At 40.9% G+C, this 24385-nt stretch overlaps 1 protein-coding gene across 1 annotated transcript in view; it reads right to left on the reverse strand.

The window, feature by feature from the left end:
* The window catches only part of CNTNAP2 (contactin associated protein 2), a 2507009-nt gene that overhangs the window by 132864 nt on the left and 2349760 nt on the right, over positions 1-24385 (reverse strand). Inside the window, exons 19-20 of the mRNA XM_082257542.1 lie at positions 13077-13313; positions 9775-9911 (exon numbers count right to left, since the gene is read on the reverse strand). Coding sequence (XP_082113668.1) covers positions 9775-9911; positions 13077-13313 — 374 coding nt within the window. The remainder of the gene's footprint in view (positions 1-9774; positions 9912-13076; positions 13314-24385) is intronic.

Below are 24385 nucleotides of genomic sequence, written 5' to 3' on the forward strand. Positions count from 1 at the left end.
TAAATACTCTCTGCTAAATATACTTATAATGTGAGGTCCCCTCGGGGAGTCATAACCCCCCCCGTTTAGGGGACGGTGCCCCCCAGGTGTGTACTCCTCTTCCACGACCCGAGGAGGATCCCCCCCCCATCTAGGGGTTGTCCTTTGATGATTATTTCCCGGCTACCAGGGACCCCAGGGAGTTTTTATATCCCCGTAGCCCCAGCCAGTCGGGGACTGCCACCGTAGGGACCTTTAAAAATGCAAATAGTCCTGGCAGCTGATCCGGCCACCTTAGGATATATGAACCGTCATTTTTAACCACAATTAAATGAAAGGGGTGGCCCCAGTGGTAATTAGCCCCAGCGTTTTGAATAACTTCTAACAAAGGCTTTAAAGTAGCTCTCATCCTGAGTGTCTGTCTTGAGAGATCTGGCAATAGCCGTATGGTTGAACCTTCAAAGTCAAATGGACCCTTGTTCCATGCGTTTTTCATTATTTTCTCCTTGATTGAATAGAAGTGAATCCTTATCAGAACATCCTGAGGAAAATCTGATCCCATACTCCTAGGTGCCCGTACCCGGTGCACCCGGTCTATTTCTATGGCTTCAGTTTGGGGGGTTTCCAAAAGTATGTTTAATATAGACACCACTTTAGGTTTTAAGTCAGGGCCTTGGACTTTGTCTGAAAGCCCCCTGAGGCGTATATTGTTCCTTCTACTCCGATTCTCCCCATCATCTTGTTGGAGTTTTAATGTCACTAGTTCCTTTATAAATGTTTTATGGGTGTCTTCTATATCATCCACTCTGGCACTCAGAGCACTTGATCCCACTTCCACCATTTCTATTTTTTTTGACATTACATCCATTTGTCCTTTAAGGGAATTAATTTCTTGTGTCAGCGCAATTACAATTGAAGATGCCATTTCTGACATGTCCTGTTTTGTAGGGATTATTGCCAGCAACTCCTGCCAATCCTGAATTCGGGGCCCCTGGGGAGTGGGGGAGTCTGTACCGGGCATTAATACAGTTCTATCTGCACCCTGCTGATGCTGACTCGGTAATATGGGCTCAGTGGGATCCCGCTGGTTACTGCCAGTTTTTTTTAAAGTGTTTGCATTAGCCGCCCCTGAGCGTGTTTGTGCCATTTTGGGATAGAATACACTTTTTTCCTGTGTGTGGAGGCTTCGGATGAAATACTCTGAAATATCTGAATGTCTTACCGGCGTTGTAGCAGCCGCACGCTCCCCTCCACCACTCATAGACCAGGTAAGGACTTCTGTCTTATTTGAGCCGAGATATTACTTCCTCTTATTGCCTCGATACAGGGCTCCCAGCTCTCCCATATACATCAACTGGAAACAGCATTACCTCTGGGTTTGCTTTCGTACTCCACTATTCAGTAGGGCACAATCGCTCCTCCTCCACTCCACCAAATCAGACACCCTGATCGTCGGCACTCCCCACCGCTACTCACAGGACCAGCCAGCGCTCTCTCTTCCACCTCTTCAGCCTCGGGGTATGGCTCCCAGCACTCTCTCGTATGTCAGGTTAGTATGATGTTATCTCTGGGTCTGCCTTTCCCCGCCGTGCGGCGCAATGCCTTCTGCTCCGCTCGATCAGTCACCACGGCCCCTTAGCAGAGAACGCCGCCTTGCTCAGAGCGGTGAGTCACTCGCGGTCCCGGAGCCTCGCTGCACGCTGTCTCACGGCGCCATTTCTGCTGCCACGCCCCTTGCAGGGAGGATCCAGGATTATCATTTCACCTTTAGCAGAATTCCCAGACGTTTTGCTGGTTATGGGTCCGGCAGGGTTACCGCTAACAGCAACAGCACATTTAAGCATGTTCTCCAAGTGTGAGCACTGAGACAAGGAACAGTCCAGTATCTTTGGGTTTTTTATGTTTATTGTGAACTTGGATGGGAGAAGGGATTAGTGGGATACTCTTCTGGCTCAACTATGCACAATTTAAGTGAAACAACTGAAAAACGCCTATTAGCGCTGACTTGACGCTGGCTGGATGCCGGTCAACGCTGGATGATGCTGGTTAACGCTGACTTGCTGTCTGTTAACGCTGAACTGACTTCTGACACTTTCATGTGGCACAAAGTCCTAGTTAAAGCTTCCTTTACCCCTCTTTACTGAGGTAGCTGCTTATAAGACTACTGCATTGCTTAACGCTTCAGGGCCCGCACCGGCACCCTCTTTTACACACACTTATCTTCAGGGCTTAAGCACTGGTACCCCCTTTCCAAGCCCCCTTTACTGGTTAGCTGGCTCCTGTATCCCTCCGACCCTCTGGAGTGGTCCCCTATCCTAGGCAGACCCCTGGGCAGTTTACAGTACTCACGACACTGCTTTCTTGGAAACACCTGCACCAGCAGCTCCACTCGATCCTCAGCACACTGGATCCCTCTCTGCAGCTCAGCTCAACCTTCTGTCCTTCAGGCTGGCCGCCAAGGATGCCTTCACTACCGCTGACAGGAGGAGCGACAGCTGTCACCCTTCTCCTGGGACTCTTCTTCCCACCAAAGACACCCTGTCATGTGCTCCCCTTAGACTTATACCCCTTCCCGGGATGCATTGCGGCAGATTCTGCCCTCTGGGATAGATACAAGCCCTGGTGTGCTATTGGCCAGGTTTCATCCACTGTCCAATAAGATCCCTCATTGGACACAGTGGGGAGACTTCCCAAGCTCAACAGGCACACCTGGAAGCACATGACAGCCTAGCTGAACAATCAGGCCCCCCTGACATGACAGCCTAGCTGAAAAATCAGGCCCCCTTGATAAGCAGGGAGGGCCCACCTTATAGGTTTTCCTAGCACCTACCTGGGAGGGTGCTACACACCTTCCAATGCAGCAACCATTTTCTGGAAGTCCAGTATCCAAATGTATTCCTTATACCTTTTACTTTCAATGTGAACTTATTTTTAAATACAACACTGCTATTTATTGCTCCTCCTTCCTAAATTATTAAACTTTTTATATCATTATTATAAACATGCACTGTTCATATCAGGCTAAAACTAAGAGAGAAGCTAAAACCCAGCTTTACTTTCTGTATTCTTTTTAGGATACTGCCTTTACTCCTTTTAAATCTGAGAAACCAAGACTTATTTTAGAATTGTGCAGTGTAGAGAAACACTAGTAAGCATGAAGTTTCCACCTGAAGAAAAGAGAAGAATATATATGATTTCTAAATGTTTTGTAGGGTTATTGCGCTGTTGTTTTCTACTAGCCAACATGCAGCAAAGCAAAAATATAAAAAAAAAATCAGTTTGGTAAAGGTCAGCAGTTTTAATTATGCTTTAAATTAAAAATTAAAAATTCAGAATTCCTTTACATAACATGCCAGGGGGATGCCCCGAATCTGCCTGTGAACGGACGCCTTAGTACAATGTATACAATGTATAAAAAAATCAATTCCGTATAGTCAGTTCTTAAGGTTAAAGAGGAATTGCACCACCCAAAAAGACTTCAAACGAGAGTCTGACAAATTAACTGCACGACTACTAATCAGAGGCTACTCCAAAACATGTTTGAGGAAGGCCTTCAACCGAGCTAACGGCAAGGAGAGACATGAAGTCCTGTTCAAAAAACCAACTGACAAACCATCAGAAAGTACCAACAGGATCATCATGCGATACACCAACCAGCACAACTCCATCAGGAGAATTATCAAGCAAAATTGGCACATTCTTACCGGTGATCCAAGTTTAAAACACTTACTTCCAGAAAATCCATTAATCACGTTCAGGAAAGCTGGATCTCTCCAGCAATCACTAGTTCATAGTGAATTCAAAGACGGATCAAGGAAGGATCCCTGCAAGGATAAAGGGACTTACCCGTGTGGAGGTTGTTCTCAATGTAAAGTCATTGTAAAAAGCACAACCAAAATATTACCAAATGGGGAGCTGTTCACACCGACTCACTTTGTCAATTGCAAAACCCAAGCAATAGTCTACCTGATGGAATGTGACTGTGGTGCATATTACGTGGGAAAAACGAAACAAGAATTTCGTAAGAGAGTGGGCACATACATGTCAACTATAGAGATGTGCAACTTCTATCTCCCACTTGGCAGGCACGTGAGAGATAAACATCAATCCAAAATGCCTAATGTAAGATTCATGGCCTTGGATAGACTCCATATCCCAGGAAGGGGGGGGTGATTGTAATAAAACCCTCCTGCAAAGAGAGATGAGGTGGATCAGACGCCTCAGAGCTACCACACCTCCTGGCCTCAACAAGGCAGAGAGCTTCAAACCCTTCCTTGAGGGATTTGTGTCAGGCAAAACTGACTAATATAACACAAACTCAACAAGTAACAATGGTACAAAGGAACAGTTTCCTTTATTCACTAAAATCTAATTCTTTAATTTTTAATTTTTATTTAATTGGTATTTATTTTTAATATTTATTTTTCAACAATACAATCTTCCCTGCCCACCCACACAATCTCTCTATGTCCCCCTGCTCCAAGACCAAGGCCTCCGAGATACATAGACGTCAGGCACCCATACAATCCCCAGCCCTCTATATCCCCTAAGGATCGTCTCTCTTATTTTACATCCTATTTCTTTCTCCAATAATATGATTGTACCTGTACTGTTAAATTAGAATGGAAAAGTTTAGCATTCATATATACTTTTGAAGATATCGATGTATATACATGTAATGTAAACAGAATCCGATCGGCTTTGGACATGCCCCCCTGAAATACCCAATCGTAGCCCCCGGCACGGAAAGCCCCGCAATGATAGGCGGGGCGCTGATCGGGTCACCAGTTCTTCCCACCTACGCCCGAGGCGTCTTGGTTGGCCTGTCCACCAATAACCAACGGCGTCCTGGCTGGCCCCTCCCTTTCCGTGTCGGTGGCGTCCTTAGTTGCCAGGAGTGAACGGACTCCCCGCTGCTGGTTGCGCAATAGCCCAGGCACATGCGCAGTACGCATGGTTGAAGTCCTTCCGCCCTGACAGATAGGACCGCGCTGCGCAGCAATGCGCATGCGCGGCCTATATTTAAGGCGCCGGGGATCCCTGGAGTGTGTCATTCATCTCCGGATCTGTGGAGAAGAAGCACCTCCTGGATGACGGTGGACAAGCTTTCCCTTGATCTATCCTCACTGGACGGAAACCCCCCCCTGCTGGACGAAGGTAACACTGCACCATGTTACCTATGATTTCTTGATTTGGCACAACTTACATGGAACACATCCCTGATTGTTACCAAACGCTTTTTTGACACAGAGACCATCCTGCATCATCGAATTTAGAAGCAGACGAGGTAATACATTACCAGATAATTTAAATTTCAATTTACAAACATGCCGGATATATATAGAAAATATAGAAAAAAAAAATATATTTCCAGGGACAGCCACCACAACCAAGGGCACTCACCGTGAGAGAACCAGAAACTTCTGGACCATGTGAGTATACCTGAGAAGTGACAAGTGGCTAATACTTACTCAGCTTATTCAAATGTCAATCAAACAATACTTGGTCTTTCAGAATACACACCACCGTTACTCCTTTTCTTTTTTGGGGATCTTGTGGCTACCCTGGAGAAAAAGAGGGGCACCTCCATACATACCGATCGAGAAACTGTACAAAAAACTAAATGTAAGCAACTAATGAACACAGATTATACAAACCTAGAATTTACCTTAAACATTATGACACTAATAAAGACTAATATCTTTATAGATATGGTGAAAACCTTGAAAAAGGCATAGCCGCTTAGTCAGCCGAAACGCGTTGGAACAGAGACGCTCCCTGCAACATCCAACACCCATGGATGGCAGGATATTGTGTTTCTAAATGTCACCATTATTCACAGTGTCACACCTTTGCTTCTCGTGCACTATCACAGATGGGCCTCTTACCCACCCAGCACCTAATACTTCATGAATTATATATGCTGTAATTTATGTGTTTTTTATGATAAACGTGAAAATCGCACAAACGCTTTATGCTTCTTACTTTACTGCCTCAAAGTCCCGTATACTGGTCCGAGGAACCAAATAACCACTTGTATTACTCACCAGGGATGTTGGCACAACTACATATAGGAATCATCAACCTATAATTGTAAAAAACCTCGGTTCTCTAGAGCTCAAACCCCAAATCGTAGTACAATGTATACAACATCAAAACTGACATTTACTAAGAAAAAAATACAGTTGCAATTGCTGGCAAATGACTTCTTCTGTTTGTTAACCAAGCAATTCCCTTCATCTATACCAGACCCTTATCCTAAATAAAGGTCTGCTATAGATGTTAATGGGGACCCCACAAAAAAAGCCACATGGAGTTCCCACTAAAAATATATACCAGACCCCTTTATCCTTAATGAGGGTCTGGTATGGATGTCAAGAGGGACCCCATGAACTAAAAAAAAGAAACCTTCGGGTTTGGTAAAAAATTGTAAGGGGGAACTCATGCAAAAAACAAGAAAAAAAAAGTGTGAAGTCCCCAAAAAACCCATACTAGCCTTTAATCCAAGCATGCATCCTGGATGGCCAGGAAGAGCAAGATGGAATTCCCAGATGGCATCTGAGTCAGTGGGGGTGACGCATGGTTGTAAGGGAACTGGTGGCTTCTAACTTCCTAACAACCAGGCTAAGTGTAAGCGGTTACATTTAGCAGTGGTATTAATACTGCTGCTAAGGCCTCATGCTCACAGGGCATCTGTTTAAAGTGATACTAAAGTCTTGTTTATTTTTCTTTAAAAATAACAAACATGTTATACTTACCTGCTCTGTGTAGTGGGTTTGCACAGAGCAGCCCAGATCCTCCTCTTCTCGGGTCCCTCTTTGGTGCTCCTGGCCCCTTCCTCCTGTTGAGTGCCCCCACATCAGGCAGCTTGCTATTACGGCACCCAAGCCAACCCGCTGCTCTTTGTGTCCATTCAGAGCTGCAGCCTGGTCCCACCCCTTTCTTTCCTCATTGGCTGACTGACTTTGATTGATAGCAGCAGGAGCTAATAAGAAAGGGAGTTCTGGGCAGCAGAGACACTCCTGCAACATCGCTGGATCTAGATGGACCTCAGGTAAGTATTAGGGGCGCTGAGGGGGCTGCTGCACACAGAAGGCTTTTTATCTTATCTTTTTATCTTAATGCATAGAATGCATTAAGATACAAAACCTTCTGCCTTTACAACCACTTTAGGCCTCTCTGATGGCCAGAACGCCTGGCAGGAAAAGCTGATTAAAAATCCAGAGAAACGCGCTTATGGCACAAAACGAATGTAAATGAATGATCATCCATTCCATTTACACCCAATTTTCCATAGGAATGCATTGATGTCCGATTTTCACTGGTCAACGGATGGAGGAAAAAAGGACGAACGGTCCGTATGTGTGAAAGAAGCTGTCATGTTTCACTTCCAGTGTTACTGAGGGTTTGAGTTGATGGAACACCAATTTAGTTTGGCCATTTGCCAAAGCTTCAGGCAAGCAACATTCAGAACCAGCAGCTCATCCCTAGTGGTAAATAGAGGTATACTAAAAGCAATCTACCACTGATGCCCATTTTGTGCATACTCGCTATTAAAAAAAAATATTTAAACAAAACATATTTTTAAAGATATAAACAGTAATCCATGAGATAAACATAGTGATGCATTCCTGCAGATCATTAATGCTAACTACTAACTGAGCATCATGGGAAATCTAAGGTATATTAGGACCATCTAGACTGCTACTCATTGTGTGCATGTCTACTATTTATCACAATAAGTAGTATGTTTTTGCACTGAGTCATGAAAACCTTGAAATGAAAAAACTCCATAAAGAAAAAGGGCTCCAATTATTTTTAGATACTTTCATTTTTTCAAAGCAAAATTTGGGATAAGTAACAGCTGGCAACTTAAAAGGACTCTTTACTCCCTCTAAGGAGAGAGAAAATATTGATTTGGATCAGTTTTCTCCTAACAGAGGGGTGATGTAAGTTTTAGCACAAATAATGAACCTGACATATGTCTTATTGAATCCTTTCTCTTATTCTTCCTTTTTAATGTAATCCTAGATATTTCAATCTGGTCTTATATATGCACATTAAACAAAAATGTGGAAATTAGAATGTCTTTACATGCATTTGCTCTTGCATATGTATACACATAATAATCATGTTATATTGGGAATACATTTAGGTTTTATGGCCAATTAATATCAATAAAATACTAAGTTAATGAATCATAGAATATTTATGTCATCCATATATTTTTTATCCTGGTGGGTGATTTGATGTTTTCCATCTGGACACTCACCACTATTGTATCTTAGCATATAAAAGACACTGCTTTTATTTTATTACTTGCAATGCTGTAGAAGGTGTTCATACACTTTACGATTAGTCTCATTCAGTCCTTCAGAATGATTCACCAATCCAGATTAAACAGCATTAATGGACACATTTCTCCTGCCAACTGTTGGATTCTGGCTGACTGTCAGAATAACTCAAGCATAGCTGCATCTAATTGGTTGCAGCCACTGTTCAACTGACAATTTTCCACCCGTCTCCTTTGATTTTCAGATTGAAGGCTGTCAGGCTGGAGGGTGCTGACAGGGCCACCCACAGAGAGAACTTCGCCTAGATCATCAGAAGCCAGCCAAAGTTTGCTCTGCGCATGTCCAGCTATAGTGGAAGTGAAACTATATGTAAGAAAATATAAAATGTCGAACAGATAAGATTTTTACAGCAGAAGAGACATGTTTCTTATCTGATAGAGTATATCTAGCTGCCTATCTGATGTATGTATACTGAACTGCTCAGTTTATATTTTGGCACACTGCCAGGGACCTGTGATTAATGTACTCTCGCACATGCTTGAGAGTGATGTTATCCTGCGCCAGTCAATAAAAATGGGGGAAGACCAGCACCTGGAAGAACCCAGGGAGAAGAGCACTTGCCAGCACAGGGCATCAAACTATTGAAACTAAGGTAAGAATGTGTGCCTTTCGTTGCACTTTAAGGCTAACAAGGCAGTTGCCTAGGGCAACTTAGTTTACTGCGCAACATTACAATTGCTCATTATTGCTGCCTTCTTTGTATTTTCTAAAAAAAAAAAAAATCTGAAAAACATCAGATTTGTTAAATTACCTCATTTACAATTACTTTAAGTGGCTGGAAAAAAAAGTAATTGTTCACAAAGCTCAATAGCTGAAGCTCAGATAACACGCCCTCTATGCTTTCCATACAGGGCTTCTATAAAAAGGAAGAAGTCTGAAGGAAAAAAAGATACTGCTGTGCGCTCTCTTTGGAAAACTCACAATCCTCTGTGAAAGGTATGTTGGAAGTACCCTGTATTAAAGCCCAACTTTAGAAAAAAAACTTTTTAATTTTGTTTTAAATAGAGTAAGGAAGGATTACAGCCATTTTCAAGTTTTCATTGCTGTTGCTGTCCCTTTTAAGAAGGAAAAGACAGAAAGTAACCACTCCAACAGTAACACACACAAAAAAATTTTTTGTACAGTGAGGAAAGCATCTGACAGTGTACCAAAAGTGAGGGTTGCTCTCCCCAGTGGGGTAACAAGCAGAAATAAAAATGTCCTATATTTTCTTTTAACTATACAGTGAGTCACTGATCTAGAACAAGTATGTAGCAGCAAAAACTAAAAAGTCTGAAGTCCCCCCTGCATACTTTTTCCAGGTGAGAAACGAATGAAGTGATGAAACCAGGATCAAGATCTCACATCTTTTAAAATACATTTCAGCTATCACAATCCCTACATTTTTATCCTTACAGGGGCTCTTTAATAAACAAGTTGTTATTGATAAAATGCATCTTACCTGGAAGATGATGCTCCTTCCAAGCCTGGTTATATTTACATTGTGCGGTTGGCCATTTGCCATATTCTTGTGGTCACTGATATCTACTATATATGGCTCTTTGGTGCCACCTAAATTATACCGAATTTGTAAGACACCTGTAAGAAAGATGAAAACATTTCATATCTTTGCACACATGGAATATCCACTCAACCAAATCTTTACACGAAACTGAAAAAATAATGGTTAATATTTGTCAACCAAATGTGTTTTCAACAAATGCCATATTTATCGAGTACAACACACACTTTTTCTCCTTGAAAATTGAGTAAAAAGAATGTGTGCATGCTATATACCGATATATACCTTGGAGGGGAAGAGGGGGGATTACACAGAGCGGAGATCTCCAGCTTACTAGGCAGCCACTGTTAGACGAAGTCCCGCCTTCTATCTCCTATGATAGACAGCACACTGATCCAACGTCAGGACATGTGCTGTCTATCATAGGAGCTGGTCCAGGAGGGGGGACTTCGTATAACAACCTAATCTAATCTCCATGCAATGGTGAGGTTGCAGATGGGCACTGATCAGGCTGCAATGATGGGCAATGATGGGCAATGGTAAGACTGCCGATGGGCACTGATCAGGCTGCAGAGATGGGCAATGGTGAGGCTACGGATGGGCACTGATCAGGCTGCAATGATGGGCAATGGTGAAGCTGCTGATGGGCACTGATCAGGCTGCATTGTTGGGAAATGGTGAGGCTGAATGATGGGCACTGATCAGGCTGCATTGATGGGCAATGGTGAGGCTGCATTGATGGGCACTGGTGAGGCTGCATTGATGGACACTGACCCTTATTTTGCTTTAAAGTTCTTTATTTAAAATATACATTTTTTTCCCTGAAACTTCCCTCTTAAAATTAGGGTGCGCGTTATACGTCTGTGCGTGTTATACGCTCATAAATACGGTAATTGGTATGAACTCAAATGTACTAAAATAATGACAAGTTGGCAAAGTAACCTACCAGAACATATACATTTGTTAACTCAATGTAATGGAAATTTGTGGACTACAAAAACAAATTGTTTAATAAAATAAGGGGGAAGTTGAAAGTGAATTTTAGGCTAATAAATATACAGTTCAAATTCATACATGCGGTTTAATCTTCAAAAGTATTTGCATTTCTGTCCTTCCTGTGCTAAGAGCATTGCACCCCTGCCATATGTAACAGCCTAGTCAGTGCCCTTACTTTATTGAAGATAAGCACTAAAGCCTGGACACATTTCTGACCCTGCTTGTGATTGGACAATGAAGGGGAAAGTGGACACTTATGAGGTCATCTCTCTCCTCTCTCCTTCTGTCAAGATGTTTCTTTCAGTACATGTAAGTGCAGCAGAGTCTGAATAACTGGGAGTACTAGCCCTTATCTCTCCATGGTTAAAGTTTTACAATCTGAATTCTTCTGAACAGGGGATTACAGGAGGCTGATATCAAGCTATAAAGACATCAGGCTCTCCCTGGTAATTTTGAAGCTTGCTCGCCAACTCCTGCCTGAACATTTTTAATAATCATCAAGGTAGCCCATTTCAGTAATAGGCCAAAAAGATTGTGTGGGGGTCAATATGAAGTGGCAGATTTTGACATTACCCAGAAATGTTGAAACTTTTCCAATCAGAGCAGCATGGGATTTGGTTATAATGGAAAGCTGCTGCAGGTATGTGCAGGCATTCCCGGGCACTTTATATGTATTGCTGTTTAGTCATTTTATTTTACTCTACACAATCAATTTCAAATAAAAGGTACTCTTTACTTTAAATTCAGAATAATCAAAAATAAAAGTAAGAATAAATGTTTGTATATTGCAGTTCAAGTTTGTTCTAGAGGATTTTTGAGCTGAATGTTGGCTATCTTGAAAAAAATGTGAATAAAGAGTGGTTTTAGTGCCCGTTCACATACGAGTGACGATACTTCGCACCGCGACCTCCGAGGTCGCGGTGCAAGCAGCGCGCCGCGACCTCGGAGCGGCCGCCACGGACTTCATAACATTGAAGTCTATGGCGGTCGCCTCCTGGTCGCCCCAAAGAAGCTCCGGACCCTATTTCTAAGTCAGAGCGACTTGTGTTGCTCCTATTAGAACGGGTCCGCAGCTTCCCTATGGAAGGCGACCTACGGCGACCTGTGAGGCGACCAGGTCGCCTCACAGGTCGCCTCAGTGTGAACCGGGACTTAATGTAAGTGCATTCATTTTGTTATTTTTCACATACAGCTAATTTAAACATCAATATTTTACATATTTTGTATTTTTAAAGCTTAACTAAACTCTCTCAATCAACATTAATTATTTTTAATCCTTGTGCTGCTAGCCTTAGTAAAAAAAAAAGGAAAGTATATTTACTTGTTTTGAACTTTTTTTTCTTTTTTACATTTTTTCAGTTGTTCCTGGTCTCTGGCACAGGCCAAAATTTTGTCATACATCCCATAAGTCTTTCATCTGGAGGAGGGGCTTTCTCAGCTAAAGCACACCCTCCTGTCTGAATGCCTTGCCTGATGCCCCGTACACACGCACTGATTGTCGGCCGAACAAACGGCCGTCTTTTGTCCAGTGCTGTCGTGTTGGTTGAAAAGTGCTCAAGACTGCACACGAATTTTGTCGGCCAACAACAACCAACTTCAGAAGTGATGTCATGTGATGGTTAACTTTCCGTGTGTTTTTTCTTCTCTGAGCATGCCCAGTCTTGCTTATCTGGCTTTTGTCGGCCGAAGTCTGTACTGACTGACGAACAATCGGCCGTTCTGGTGTTGGCCAACAAAAATTTTATAGCATGCAGACCAGATTTTGTTCGGCCGAAAAGTCGCAGTCGGTTGTCGGAAGCATCATACTAACAAGCCGACAATCGGCCGATCGGACGTTGGCCGAATATTTACAGACGACAATCGATACGTGTGTACGGGCCTTAAGAGCAGATTGATTCCAGGAAGTAAATTCTACATCTGCCCCTACTATAGATGGTTGTGGCAGGAAATGTTGGGGCCTGTTTTTCAAAATGATTTTCCTTTAAAACCAAGCACTGAGCCATGGATGGATGGATGAGTTTGCTTTGAATATTAAAAATGAATTACACAGTGTATTAAATTTGTGGTGCTCAGATACAGTGAATTTCCACTTGAAAAGCCTGACTATTAAAATATTTTCAGCATCTCTCACTCTTATACTGAACAGATTATTGAACATCACTTTGAATGTGTATATCTAAAGGCAAATTCATTTTACTAAACTAAACTGCCAATACAAAGTTGACAATATAGATATAATACTTTACCTGGTGGTTTTAGGAGCACAGCCATATAATCCTGGGAATAGGAACTGACATACACAAGGATACATGGTGCTTTAGTGGTGCTGAAGCTAAAAAGCAGCTCTTCTTTTGTTAAAGAACTCTCCGAAGCTGTAGTCTGTAGGACATAAGACATATCTTTTGGGCTGACCACTGCTGACGTAGAGGCTGTATGGAAATTATATCTCAACCACGTGCCTTCTTCAAAGTACCCTCCAACAGCTACAATAGAGAAGGATTATAAATGCATTAACCAACAGTGAACTCATCATAGGCAGTAGCAGGCAAATAGGCTTATCAGTGGTAGCCAGTGTGAGATAGTCAAACACATTGCAAGGCTTATTATTATTCCCCTTTTACCTACACATAATGGCTGTAAAAAATTGCACATGGTATGCAATCACTAGTAGTGCAGCTGCTTAGCAGATTAAAGCAAAATAGATTACTAATTAATTTAGTTGCTACTTCTGTTCCTTGTAAGATATCAGAACATAGGGCTCAAACTTACGTAATACAATGTGGCAGAATATAGATTTAAATATTAATATGCTTGCCATCTTTATCAGACTGGAAAACTCCCTATTTACTGATCCCCAGACAACCTGGACTGCCTTTTAAAGTCCTGCATAACAGCAGATGCAACAAGATGCCAGCCATTATCTTTATTAGCCAGAAAAATGTCGTCTATGTTCTGATTTAGGTTCATTTTGCAACTGGGACACTCAGCCCCTAAAAGTGGAACTTTACCCATAACAACTTGATAAAAATAATGTTCTTTAGCAAATAACATACATTCCACATTAATAATTATGCTATGAAAATTAGCACAAACAACATAAAAAACCCTAGAAGCTAAATTGAGGACTTTACCTGTACCACCTCAAATATGATAAAATATCAAGTGTTTATTGTACAAAGATTAAAAGCATGTAAACAACGAAAAAACACTCATATATCGATACAAAAAATATTCACATGTGCATTGGACTATATTAGACATTGTATAGTAGTTTCCTCATCATCCCTGCCAAAGTTGGGTGACGGGTTGCTTGCTGTGACCTTGAAGCTTTTCACGGGTCACAACTCGATTCATCAGGAACTACAGCCAAGCTCTGTCAAACATGCATCAAAAAGCATACAAAACTAGACACAATGATAATACGACCAATTTTTACAAACTTCCAAATCAGCTTGGACAGTTCATCTGGTATATGGCCAAGGTGTCTCCATAGGCCAAGGTTCAAGCTTCTATAAATATAGCTTTTTTTTAAATATAAACATCTTGGTCATCATGCTGGTGTCTGCGGAAAAGTATTTCCAGGTGACCTATATTAAGTGACAGGGAGCCAGTGGGGAGGGGGGGAACAGTTGTATTCCCTGCCGATCTTGTTGTGATGGTCAACCATCACAACAGGCTTGGCAGGGGATACAGTTGTCCCCCCCCCCCCGGCTCCCTGTCATCTAATATAGGTCACCTGGAAATACTTTTTACGCTTGCAGACACCAGCATGATACCTGTAGTTGCTAACTTTTCTTTTTTTTCTTTTAGGGTGATGATCCTATACAAGAAGGATAAGCCTTTGTCTTCTATTATCTTATTTTACTTGCCATTATTTAATCGGTATATTCTTATAGTCCTGCTGGCACACACATGCAGGATAATATCGATGAAAACCCCCATTATGTTTTTGGGTAGAAACCTAAATAAACACACAGAGAACATACAAATCTATGCAGTTAGTAGGGCCTGGTCACACCAGAAAACGGTGCAGCAAATCCATGTTCCATGCACGTTTCCAGCACCGTGTTCAGAACACACAGGGTGTGCAATCTGCCGCAGGTGTCAATCTATACCTAATGACACCCCAAATGCAGATCGTTTGTTTGCACTGGATCACATGGTGCTGCAGAGCCATACGATCCAGTTGCAGTGTGTTTTTGAAAGCAGTGCATGCACTACTTAAGGTGCGATCCAGTGGGATTTCAGCCCATTCAAATGGGCTTTATGCTTTGCTTATTCTGTGTCTGTTCTGCCTCCAGCAGAATAATAATTATGTTGTTTAGCCTGCAATATCAGATTTGACCACAAGCTGGAGCCAGTGGTAACTTTACTGTTTTTGCAGAAACTGTTCACCTTTAACAAAAGTTCCCATCATTCTTCAGTCTAAGGAAGAGAAACAGGTGCATCCTGGTAGCTCAGACTCCATCTTAGAAACTGAAAGAAGGAACCAGCTATCAGAGCATATGTTGTACTAAAAGTTGCATCAGCTTGCATCTTTTAAATGCAGCATTGCTGGTGAGAATTACTTATCACCATCTACTGCCTAGCTTATTCATTGTATTTCTGTATATTTCATATACTGATTATATGTATCTGTATTTGTTTTTTCTCAATAATTTCACCCACCCTGTTTTGATAATAAAGCTTCAAAATTACACTCAATCTGGCTTATTGCAGCATAGGAGGGTTTGGTTGCATGTCGAGCTACCCACATGGAAATGTGTAGCAAGGACAAAACAGTGTCTCATAGAATTTATTTTACTGCAAGTTAAAGTAGAACTATAGGCAAAACCTTTTTTTTTTTTTCATTTCGGATAGCACAGGAGGATTATAACCCCTGTCAGGTTTGTTTTCGCCATCTGTGTCCCATTGCGGAGATTTCCGGGGAAATTAGGGGAATTCCTTTGGGACCCCCAGGTCCCCAGAACTAGTGTCCCCATTGGAAGATTCCCCTTTGTTACTTTTCAACCCAAAATTTGTGATTTTCTTTTACTTTCACTTTCAATGATAATGGTAAACAGGACAAACCGAGAGGGTGAATCTCCGTCATGGGGGCATAGACAGCAATAAAAATGACAGGCACGATAATCCCTCTCCCCTCAACGTTTTGACTTTAGTTATACTTTAAATAAAGCGCTGGCATTGTTGCAAGCATGGTTTTAACTTATTGTGGTTTAAAGTAAACCTGTAAGCAGGCGTTAGGCATGCACACATTTAAATATCCTAACAAGCAATAGATGAGCTTTTAAAAAACACCCTTACTGACCTCTGTAGCTGTAGGCACTGTAGAGAAAATAATCCTCAAAATTCACCACATTGGCATTAAAATAACAGTTCAGGTTGACGCTGACAGTTGAAATCAGGTTGCAATTCATTTCTGAACACTTAACAGCACCTGCTAGAAGGCTTCAGAGTCTTATTTGCAAACATTGGGGATGAGCTCCACAATGTCAGCAGCTACAGAGGTTTTTTTTTTTTTTTTTTTACTGCTTGTTAAAACTGTATAAATATATTAATATCCATAGCCTGGCCACAGGGTCATTTAAGTCCCAACTCTCACCAGTACTTTTTTTTTTTTAGAGTGGGAAAATTAACCTATGCCTGGTTTCAAATATTTTCTGTGTATCAATAAGACACATGTCACTTAGACAGGAAGTGATTTAAATCTCCACAACAGGGGTATACATACAGTAGCAGCAACCTTATTTCCCATTCTTCCCAGTCTCTACAGAAAAGCTAGTTTTATTGCAGTCTACACTCCTGTTAGGGGGACATTGTCCTTTACAGTACTTCTTGTTCTGTTTGGCTTAGTCAAATAGACAGGAACTGTGCATGCAGCAATACAAATCTGACACCAGTACTTACCAGTTGCCACTATTTTGAAATATTAAAAAGAAAAAGTTTTTTAATATATTAGCAAAAAGTTCTAAATGTACTATCCCTGTATTACCTTGAGAGTGAACGGGACAGTTCTCAAAGGAAAAATGACTGAAATAGAGTATGAAAGGCTTTCAGATTTCAAACAATACTGAGATTCAATCATGCCTCTCTGCGGTATGACTCTACATCCATTGTCCACTGAATAGTTATCAATGGATAAATTCATGTTGTGCTAGTTGCAGTCCTTTCTTCTACTATGTGACCTATTAAAGCAATAAAGCTTATGGCAGACAGCCTTGCAATGTCATTAATGCACTTCGGTCTTTTGTGTTTATGTGCGTTTTCTGTTATTGTTTTGTTTTCCCTTGAACAAATATGAGTCCCCCTGGTTCCATTTCCTTCTTATAGCACAATGTAAAATCTATATAACTGACAGAGGCCATTAAAGTAGAAAAGAAAACCTTAAATATTCCCAGTACATCATACTGAAATATGGTCTTATGGCAGTAACCCTAATTTTATACATTTAAAGCCAACCAGTAATATGCTCAAGCTTTTACAGCTCCTATTGTAAGCCATTAGAATGGTGCCAGGCAACTTGTGTCTTTATAGCAGCCTGCAAGTTCAGCAAAACTTTTCTTTCTGCATTTACATACCCTGCTCATATTCATGTAAAAGACTCTAACATAATCTAAACCATAACTGATCAGTGGTCAAGTCCGCCAACAGGTCTTAAAGCCCAGAAAAACAATTATCTCTTGCAGTGGGGCTGTATCTACACTGCAAGGGTCAAGAGCCCATTTGTGAGAAGAGAAACACTTATCCAAACCTCTAGTCCCTGGCAAACGGGGCTCCCCTGTGATCTGATGGAGGACTGTTACTGGCTTTCTTACATCCAGACAAGGGCTTGATGACATCAGGACTCAAGACCACTAGTCGGGGGTGCAGGAGCTGTAGGGACCATTCTTATGTGGAGAGGAGGGGAGAATGAGGGAACAATATCTCCTTTCATGTTTCCCATAGGACATAGGTAGAAATATAGATACATAAAAGAATGTAAATTGGTCACTGCATCTTTCTGTTTGTTCACTTAAAGATGGTACATTTCCAGGGGACACCAAGTCATTTTATTTCTAAAAAGGGGGCAATAGGCCAAATAGGTTTAAGAACCTTTGATCTAAACTCAATCTCATCTATTTGCATTAAAGCCTCTGCTAGGGTAATGTAAAAAGAAGAAGAAGACTAAATGTGAAAAAAAAGGCAAAAAGGAATGTTAATAATCAGGGCTAATATTAGGATAACAAATTGAGTTTCTGGGTACATAATAAGTGGGCATTTCGGTCAAATTCTGTTTAGGTAAAAAAACATTATTTTTTTCTAATGGTCATTTAAGCGGTAGTATACTTAAAAAAAAAAAGAAAAAAAAAAGAAAAAAAGATTTCCCCCTGCACGGTAAAGGCATAATGTGCATACTAGCGAATTTATTGTAAAAGGCTTACTTCAAAATGAACCCCTTCAGCAGCGTGCTGTCACTGCTACAGAGGCTTCCATCTTCATATAGTTACATAGTTAGTCTGGTTGAAAAAGTCAATTTAGTTCAACCGATAGGTCCACTTCCTTCAGGGTTCACGGGCTGTGGCTGCTTAAATGACCGAGCTGTGATGACGTGCTGGAGTCACGGCCGCAGCACAGAGCTCTGAAGGAACAGCACAGATAGCCATTCCTTCAGAGCGCATGTGCCGCTGACGTCACATGCTGCTGCTCACTAGAATATCTCTTAACTGATGTTTGTGAAATGGAGCTTTTGGGGAGGAGGGGGAGGGGGGAGATGGTACCCGATTTTGACAGGTATCCGCTCCCACTTCTGCTTCGATTGCCTTAGGGGGGAATTTCTCCTTCCCCCCTCCTTCCCGAAGTCTTCTGGGACACATGACAGGACCAGTCACAGAGCGCAGTGCCGCTCGTGCATGTGCAGTGGGCACCTGGCTGTGAAGCTGAAAGCTGTCACAGCCAGGTGCCTATAGTGAAGATGCCGGTGTTGGCGAGGGATGACACAGGTAAAAAAAAACTGGGATGAGTACACTGCTGGATCCTGGGACAGGTAAGTGCCTGTTTATTAAAACAGTTTTTGTAGCTGCTGACTTTACATTTTCACTTCATATACTGGAGCTCTGCTTTAAGGACCTGTAGTGCAAGGATTCCCTGCTTCTGCTTTATTAATTCTGAAGATCTACAGTATGCATCCTCAACCTGTCCTGCTGCTTCATGGATATTATCCAAGAGTTAGCAGAGAACCAGTCATCAGGATGGGGGGACATCTCTGACATCAGGAAACATAGCTTTGCCTCTACCGAGTTACCTGCCTTCACACAGAGTCACCATGAAGAACAAGGCATGGAAAGGCAGTATCCTGGCAAGACTAGGGACTAGCCCTTGCAGTCTGCTTGCCTTTTTGAACACAGCCCCCAGAGTTCAGGTTCTCCTATTTGCCATGGGTTGTCATTTTTTTCTCTCGTAAATTATATCTCCAGCTTCCTTTTTCTGTTCTCATAGAAACTCATAGAAACTTACTGTTTAATTTTCCTTTCGAAATACAAAGAAAACCTTTACAAATGATAAAATAACATGTGTGCAGTAAATTCAGCTGATGGGTGAATCAATGCTTGGAGTGAATTTAAAGATTAATTTTTGAGTAAAAAAGCAATTGGCAATAAATATTTTTAGTTATGCTTTTAATGTATTGTGCCTAATGCACTGTGTTGCCAAATGCATGTCAGTCTTATAATATGGTTAATTTTTCCCCCTTTTTCTGCTCCATTACCTCTCTGTGTTTCTGAACATCTTTTCAGGTGTCCTCATTCTTGTTGCCCGATGGATGGATTTATGGACTTTGTGCCCATGTTTTTAACCTAATGGTATGATTAATATGTTGTAATATCAAGTATGATATAAGCCATTTAACTGTTATTTTTGGAAAATAATGTATTTTTTTCTATCTATAAATAAATCTAGAAATAGTATATTTATATTTCAGATTGTTTTCTAGAATATCCCTAATTTTATTTTATTGTGTTAGTCCTTATCTAGGTTGAATATTTTTGAGTATAGTCCATTATTTCTTTTACATCCCTGTAGGAAAGTCTCTTTGTGAGTCAGTCCATGTATTATATTTATTAATATTGTATTTGAGGATTAATAGGAAGTATAATATGTACATAGTTGTCCAACTTTGAATTCAACATATTTGAATATTTAGATATTTAAATAGGAGTATAAATGAAACTCTCGGTCTATTGGTACTTGACTGTGACTATTACGAACAACTTCACCCTAACCAAATTATTATTGATTGATTTAATTTGACATCAATGGGTCTTACGAGGTTAAGGGGTTTTGCCTATTGGCTTTATGTTGCCTCGCAGGGGTAGATAAAGGGTTAATTGAACAGATGGATAAGCAGGAGTTCCAGAAGTTGGATGACTATCATAAAGTGATTACGATAAGATCACTTTTATAATGAATTGGAGACCATGGGAAGGGTAACAGCGGACTAGCTGGTGAAGTGTGTATTGTCTTTCTTATATATAGGATTAGTGGGGCATTTATGAATATATTTATGTACTCCATTGATATACCATTTGCACTGAGCTGTTACGTATGTTATCATAACCTGGACCAAGGTGACATAAACAAATAAGGGATCATAGATAGAATTATGTGGCTGGGTGAACAGATTGATGTAAACCATGTCACGTACCTGAATGAGTATTAAAAGGGTTAAGGGTATTACGGAAGGATGTGTTGGTCAATATAATATATACACTGCCACGCTATCTTCCCATGATGGATCGGACACCTTGGAAGGAGTTAACAGCCTGAGGACTGAGAGTTGATAAGCCAGTGTGCCAGGCCGTGTAGCCACCCCTGCGACGAAGTCGGAAGTGACGAAACACGTGGCCACATTGCAGCTGGACTTACAGTACATTCAAAAGATCAGAGCACAATACCCTGGAGTCATTGTAACCAATGTGGAGGTGGTGAGGACCCTAGGGGAACGATGTGTATTGATGCTAACGTGTATCAAAGCATTGTTTTTATGAATTACATGTGAGTGGATTATAGTTTTTAAATAAATGTTTTAATTAAGATGTTATCACACTAGTGGAGCTTTTCTTCCTACATGTTGTTTGCGGAGTGATCAGTAAATTAAGAGTTAAGGAGATGATCTTATCCATCTAAAAGATCCATATCACACTTTTTATACCAGCTGTTTGGCCCAAGCATGCGAGTGGGGGGCATCTATATTTGGTGAGTGTCCACCTGATGGGAGTGGAGGCTATTGTGCACAGCGGTGGTGGTGATACATCAATCTTCACTTACGGGGATCTCGTTTAATTTACCCGTTTTGGACTCTGTTTGAATTCATTATTATTGTGGACTATACATTATCATGTTAATTATAATTTTGAGTGATTCAATTTCATAATTTTATTAATTTAAAACTCCCAGTGATAGGAGTGTGCTTCTATTTTATCACATTAGGCATGAGAGTGATTTCATTTATTGAACATTAACTAATATATTCTTTGCATTTATCAAACAGTTATTTAAAAAAAAAACTTTCAATTGTATATTTAGAAGACCAAAAGGGAGTAAATATAAGAAGAAATAAAATGTTAGGGATTAAACATACTTTTACAAGATTATCGGCAAATGTCTGATGATTTAAATTAATTATGTAACCTGTTACAACGATTGTTAAAAGATATGATAAACGGATATGTGCATGGCTTAAGTGCTTTTAAGTTATGTTGCATACTAATGTGGATCTTAAAAACTCTGCTGTCATCTTTGTGTAAGCACCAGTGCTGGGCATCCACTCCTATCAAGATATAGAAGCTAGTCCATGGATGGTATAATTTAGTGCTTGAATAAAGCAGATTGCAGCTAACTCTGGGTCTAGGCAGGTCTCAAAACTAAAATTTTACTCTTCGGCATCTAATGGATCGGGGGTGCTCAACCTGTGTCCCTCTGAGCCCTCTGATGTGGCCTTTGACTAGGAAAGCGCATGCCCATGCTCTGGGATGGTGGGTTGGCAAGCATAGATCACGATCAATGGGTTGCCAACCTACCATCCCAAAGCATCAAAGTGCATGGAATTGGCACTGGCCAAAGAGAAAGCGGGTGGCTGCATAGGAAGCAGGAGCCGCATATACCTCACTTCCTCTGTAGTCCCGCCTCCTGTCCCAGGAGGAGTGATACCAAGTGCACTTCACCTGGGGCCTTTCTAGCAGCATGGAGAGCGATGCCAGCAGAAGCAGGGAGAGGAACAGGTCCGTGTATTAATCAATCACATAAACTACACTTTTGCAATGGGCATATTTAGCACTTATAAAAAAGGCACCTTTGGCTTTCTTGTTGGTTAGCTGCACTTTGCCATAGACTTCTATTATATCCTGCAAGTTTGGTGTGCTTTCCGATTGTGCACCAAAACTCCTGAATGCAGGAGTTTTGGTGCACTTTCATAAAGTGCACCACTCCCGCAAGATATAATAGAACCCTATGGCAAAGCACAGCTTATCTGCAGGAAAGTCGCAGGTGCACTGTGCTGCATCCGAGGTGTGGGTAAACCACAGCGCATCAGTGTGAAAGAAGCCTTATAGGGGGCTCAGGACAGTAAGGGCTAGTTTATATTTTTGATTGTGGCCCGTGACTGGCTACCAAATCACTTAAGTGGCCCTCACTCTTGAAAAGGTTGAGCAGTGAGCACCCATGTAATAAATGGTAAAAAAAAAAAAAAAAAAACAGGAGCTGAAGGAACCCATGTATTGCAGCATAATTAGAAAAAACGAACAAAAAAAAAACCAAAACAAAACACTACTACATAGTAGTGATTTTTCCATTCTGCCATTTTTTTTTCCCAGTATAGTTCTGATTTAAGGAGGCTCGGATTTACACTTGAATGTGAGCATTGGCATGTGAATTTGCAACATTTTTGTGCATATTTCAGTATTTTCAGGCTTTAGTGTTGTTTTTTTTTTTTTTATTAACAAATGAAAAACTAGTTACAAGGAGGGAGAGATGATTCTTAGGCTTGAAATTGTGTTCCTTTTCTGAAATCTAATGGTGCTCGAAATTTTTAATTGAGGCCAAAACAAGCTCCTCCACTTCTTTGAGCACTGAGTGACGCCACATTGCTCAGATGTGAATGGGCCCAGTAGTAGAATAACAATAAAATCTGGTGTTGAGTGTTGAAATGACATTGGAAATATTGGGGGCTAAAGCATGAATGAGAAACAAATCACATTTTTAAATTTTTCATTAGTGATGTCCAGTAGGCAGATTTAAATACAAATGTGCTGATGCTGAAAACTCTTTTTCTAGCTTGCGTCCATTGGAAATGAATTGATTATTCCAAATTTAAGCTCGCATAAAGTGACCAGTAAAAATTTTGGTTAAAAAAGGGTTAGAAAAAAGGTTTTGCTGGGCTATTATCAGCCGTGGAAAAACGAGCAGAGCAAATGCTCCATACAGCTTTATATAAAAGGTAAACTTGTCAATATACATATTTCATAAAAAGTGGCTAAATATCAGGTACTTTTATATATATAAAAAAAAGGCCTCCAAATCAGTGATAATGATAGCTTACAAGATTTACTGTTTTGTAACACTGTGTTAAAATGTCAACTCAAAAAAAAGCTATATTTTAGCTGTATGGTAAAATTTTCACTGTGTACAGATTTCGTTTGACCATCATCAAGAGTGAACATCTTCTTTGGACATTTTATAAACAATGTCTGCCTTTTTGTTTGTTGTGACCATCAATAAAATGACATCTCATTCCAAGATTGCTCCCTGATTTTGCTCTTTTGGAATAGCAAAATGGTTATACCACAAACCAACAATTTTCGAAAAGGTCAGACAGCTTGCAGGTTTTCAAGCTATTTCATATATCTGGACTGGAACTCTTTCCACATATTTTTAAATGATCCATCATCATAGAAACAATGCACTTACCACCACAAGATAGCTTGTAAAAAAGCTGTGTCCAAATACTGTACATAAAACAGTACAGTGGGTACGGAAAGTATTCAGACCCCCTTAAATTTTTCACTCTTTGTTATATTGCAGCCATTTGCTAAAATCATTTAAGTTCATTCTTCTTCCTCATGAATGTACACATAGCACCCCATACTGACAGAAAAACACAGAATTGTTGACATTGTTGCAGATTTATTAAAAAAGAAAAACTGAAATATCACATGGTCCTAAGTATTCAGACCCTTTGCTCAGTATTTAGTAGAAGCCCCCTTTTGATCTAATACAGCCAGGAGTCTTTTTGAGACAGATGCAACAAGTCTTTCACACCTGGATTTGGGGATCCTCTGCCATTCCTCCTTGCAGATCCTCTCCAGTTCTGTCAGGTTGGATGGTAAACGTTGGTGGACAGCCATTTTTAGGTCTCTCCAGAGATGCTCATTTGGGTTTAAGTCAGGGCTCTGGCTGGGCCATTCAAGAACAGTCACGGAGTTGTTGTGAAGCCACTCCTTCGTTATTTTAGCTGTGTGCTTAGGGTCATTGTCTTGTTGGAAGGTAAACCTTCGGCCCAGTCTGAGGTCCAGAGCACTCTGGA

The sequence above is a fragment of the Pelophylax lessonae genome (genome assembly GCF_965119305.1).
Source record: "Pelophylax lessonae genome assembly, chromosome: 5".
NCBI lineage: Eukaryota > Metazoa > Chordata > Amphibia > Anura > Ranidae > Pelophylax > Pelophylax lessonae.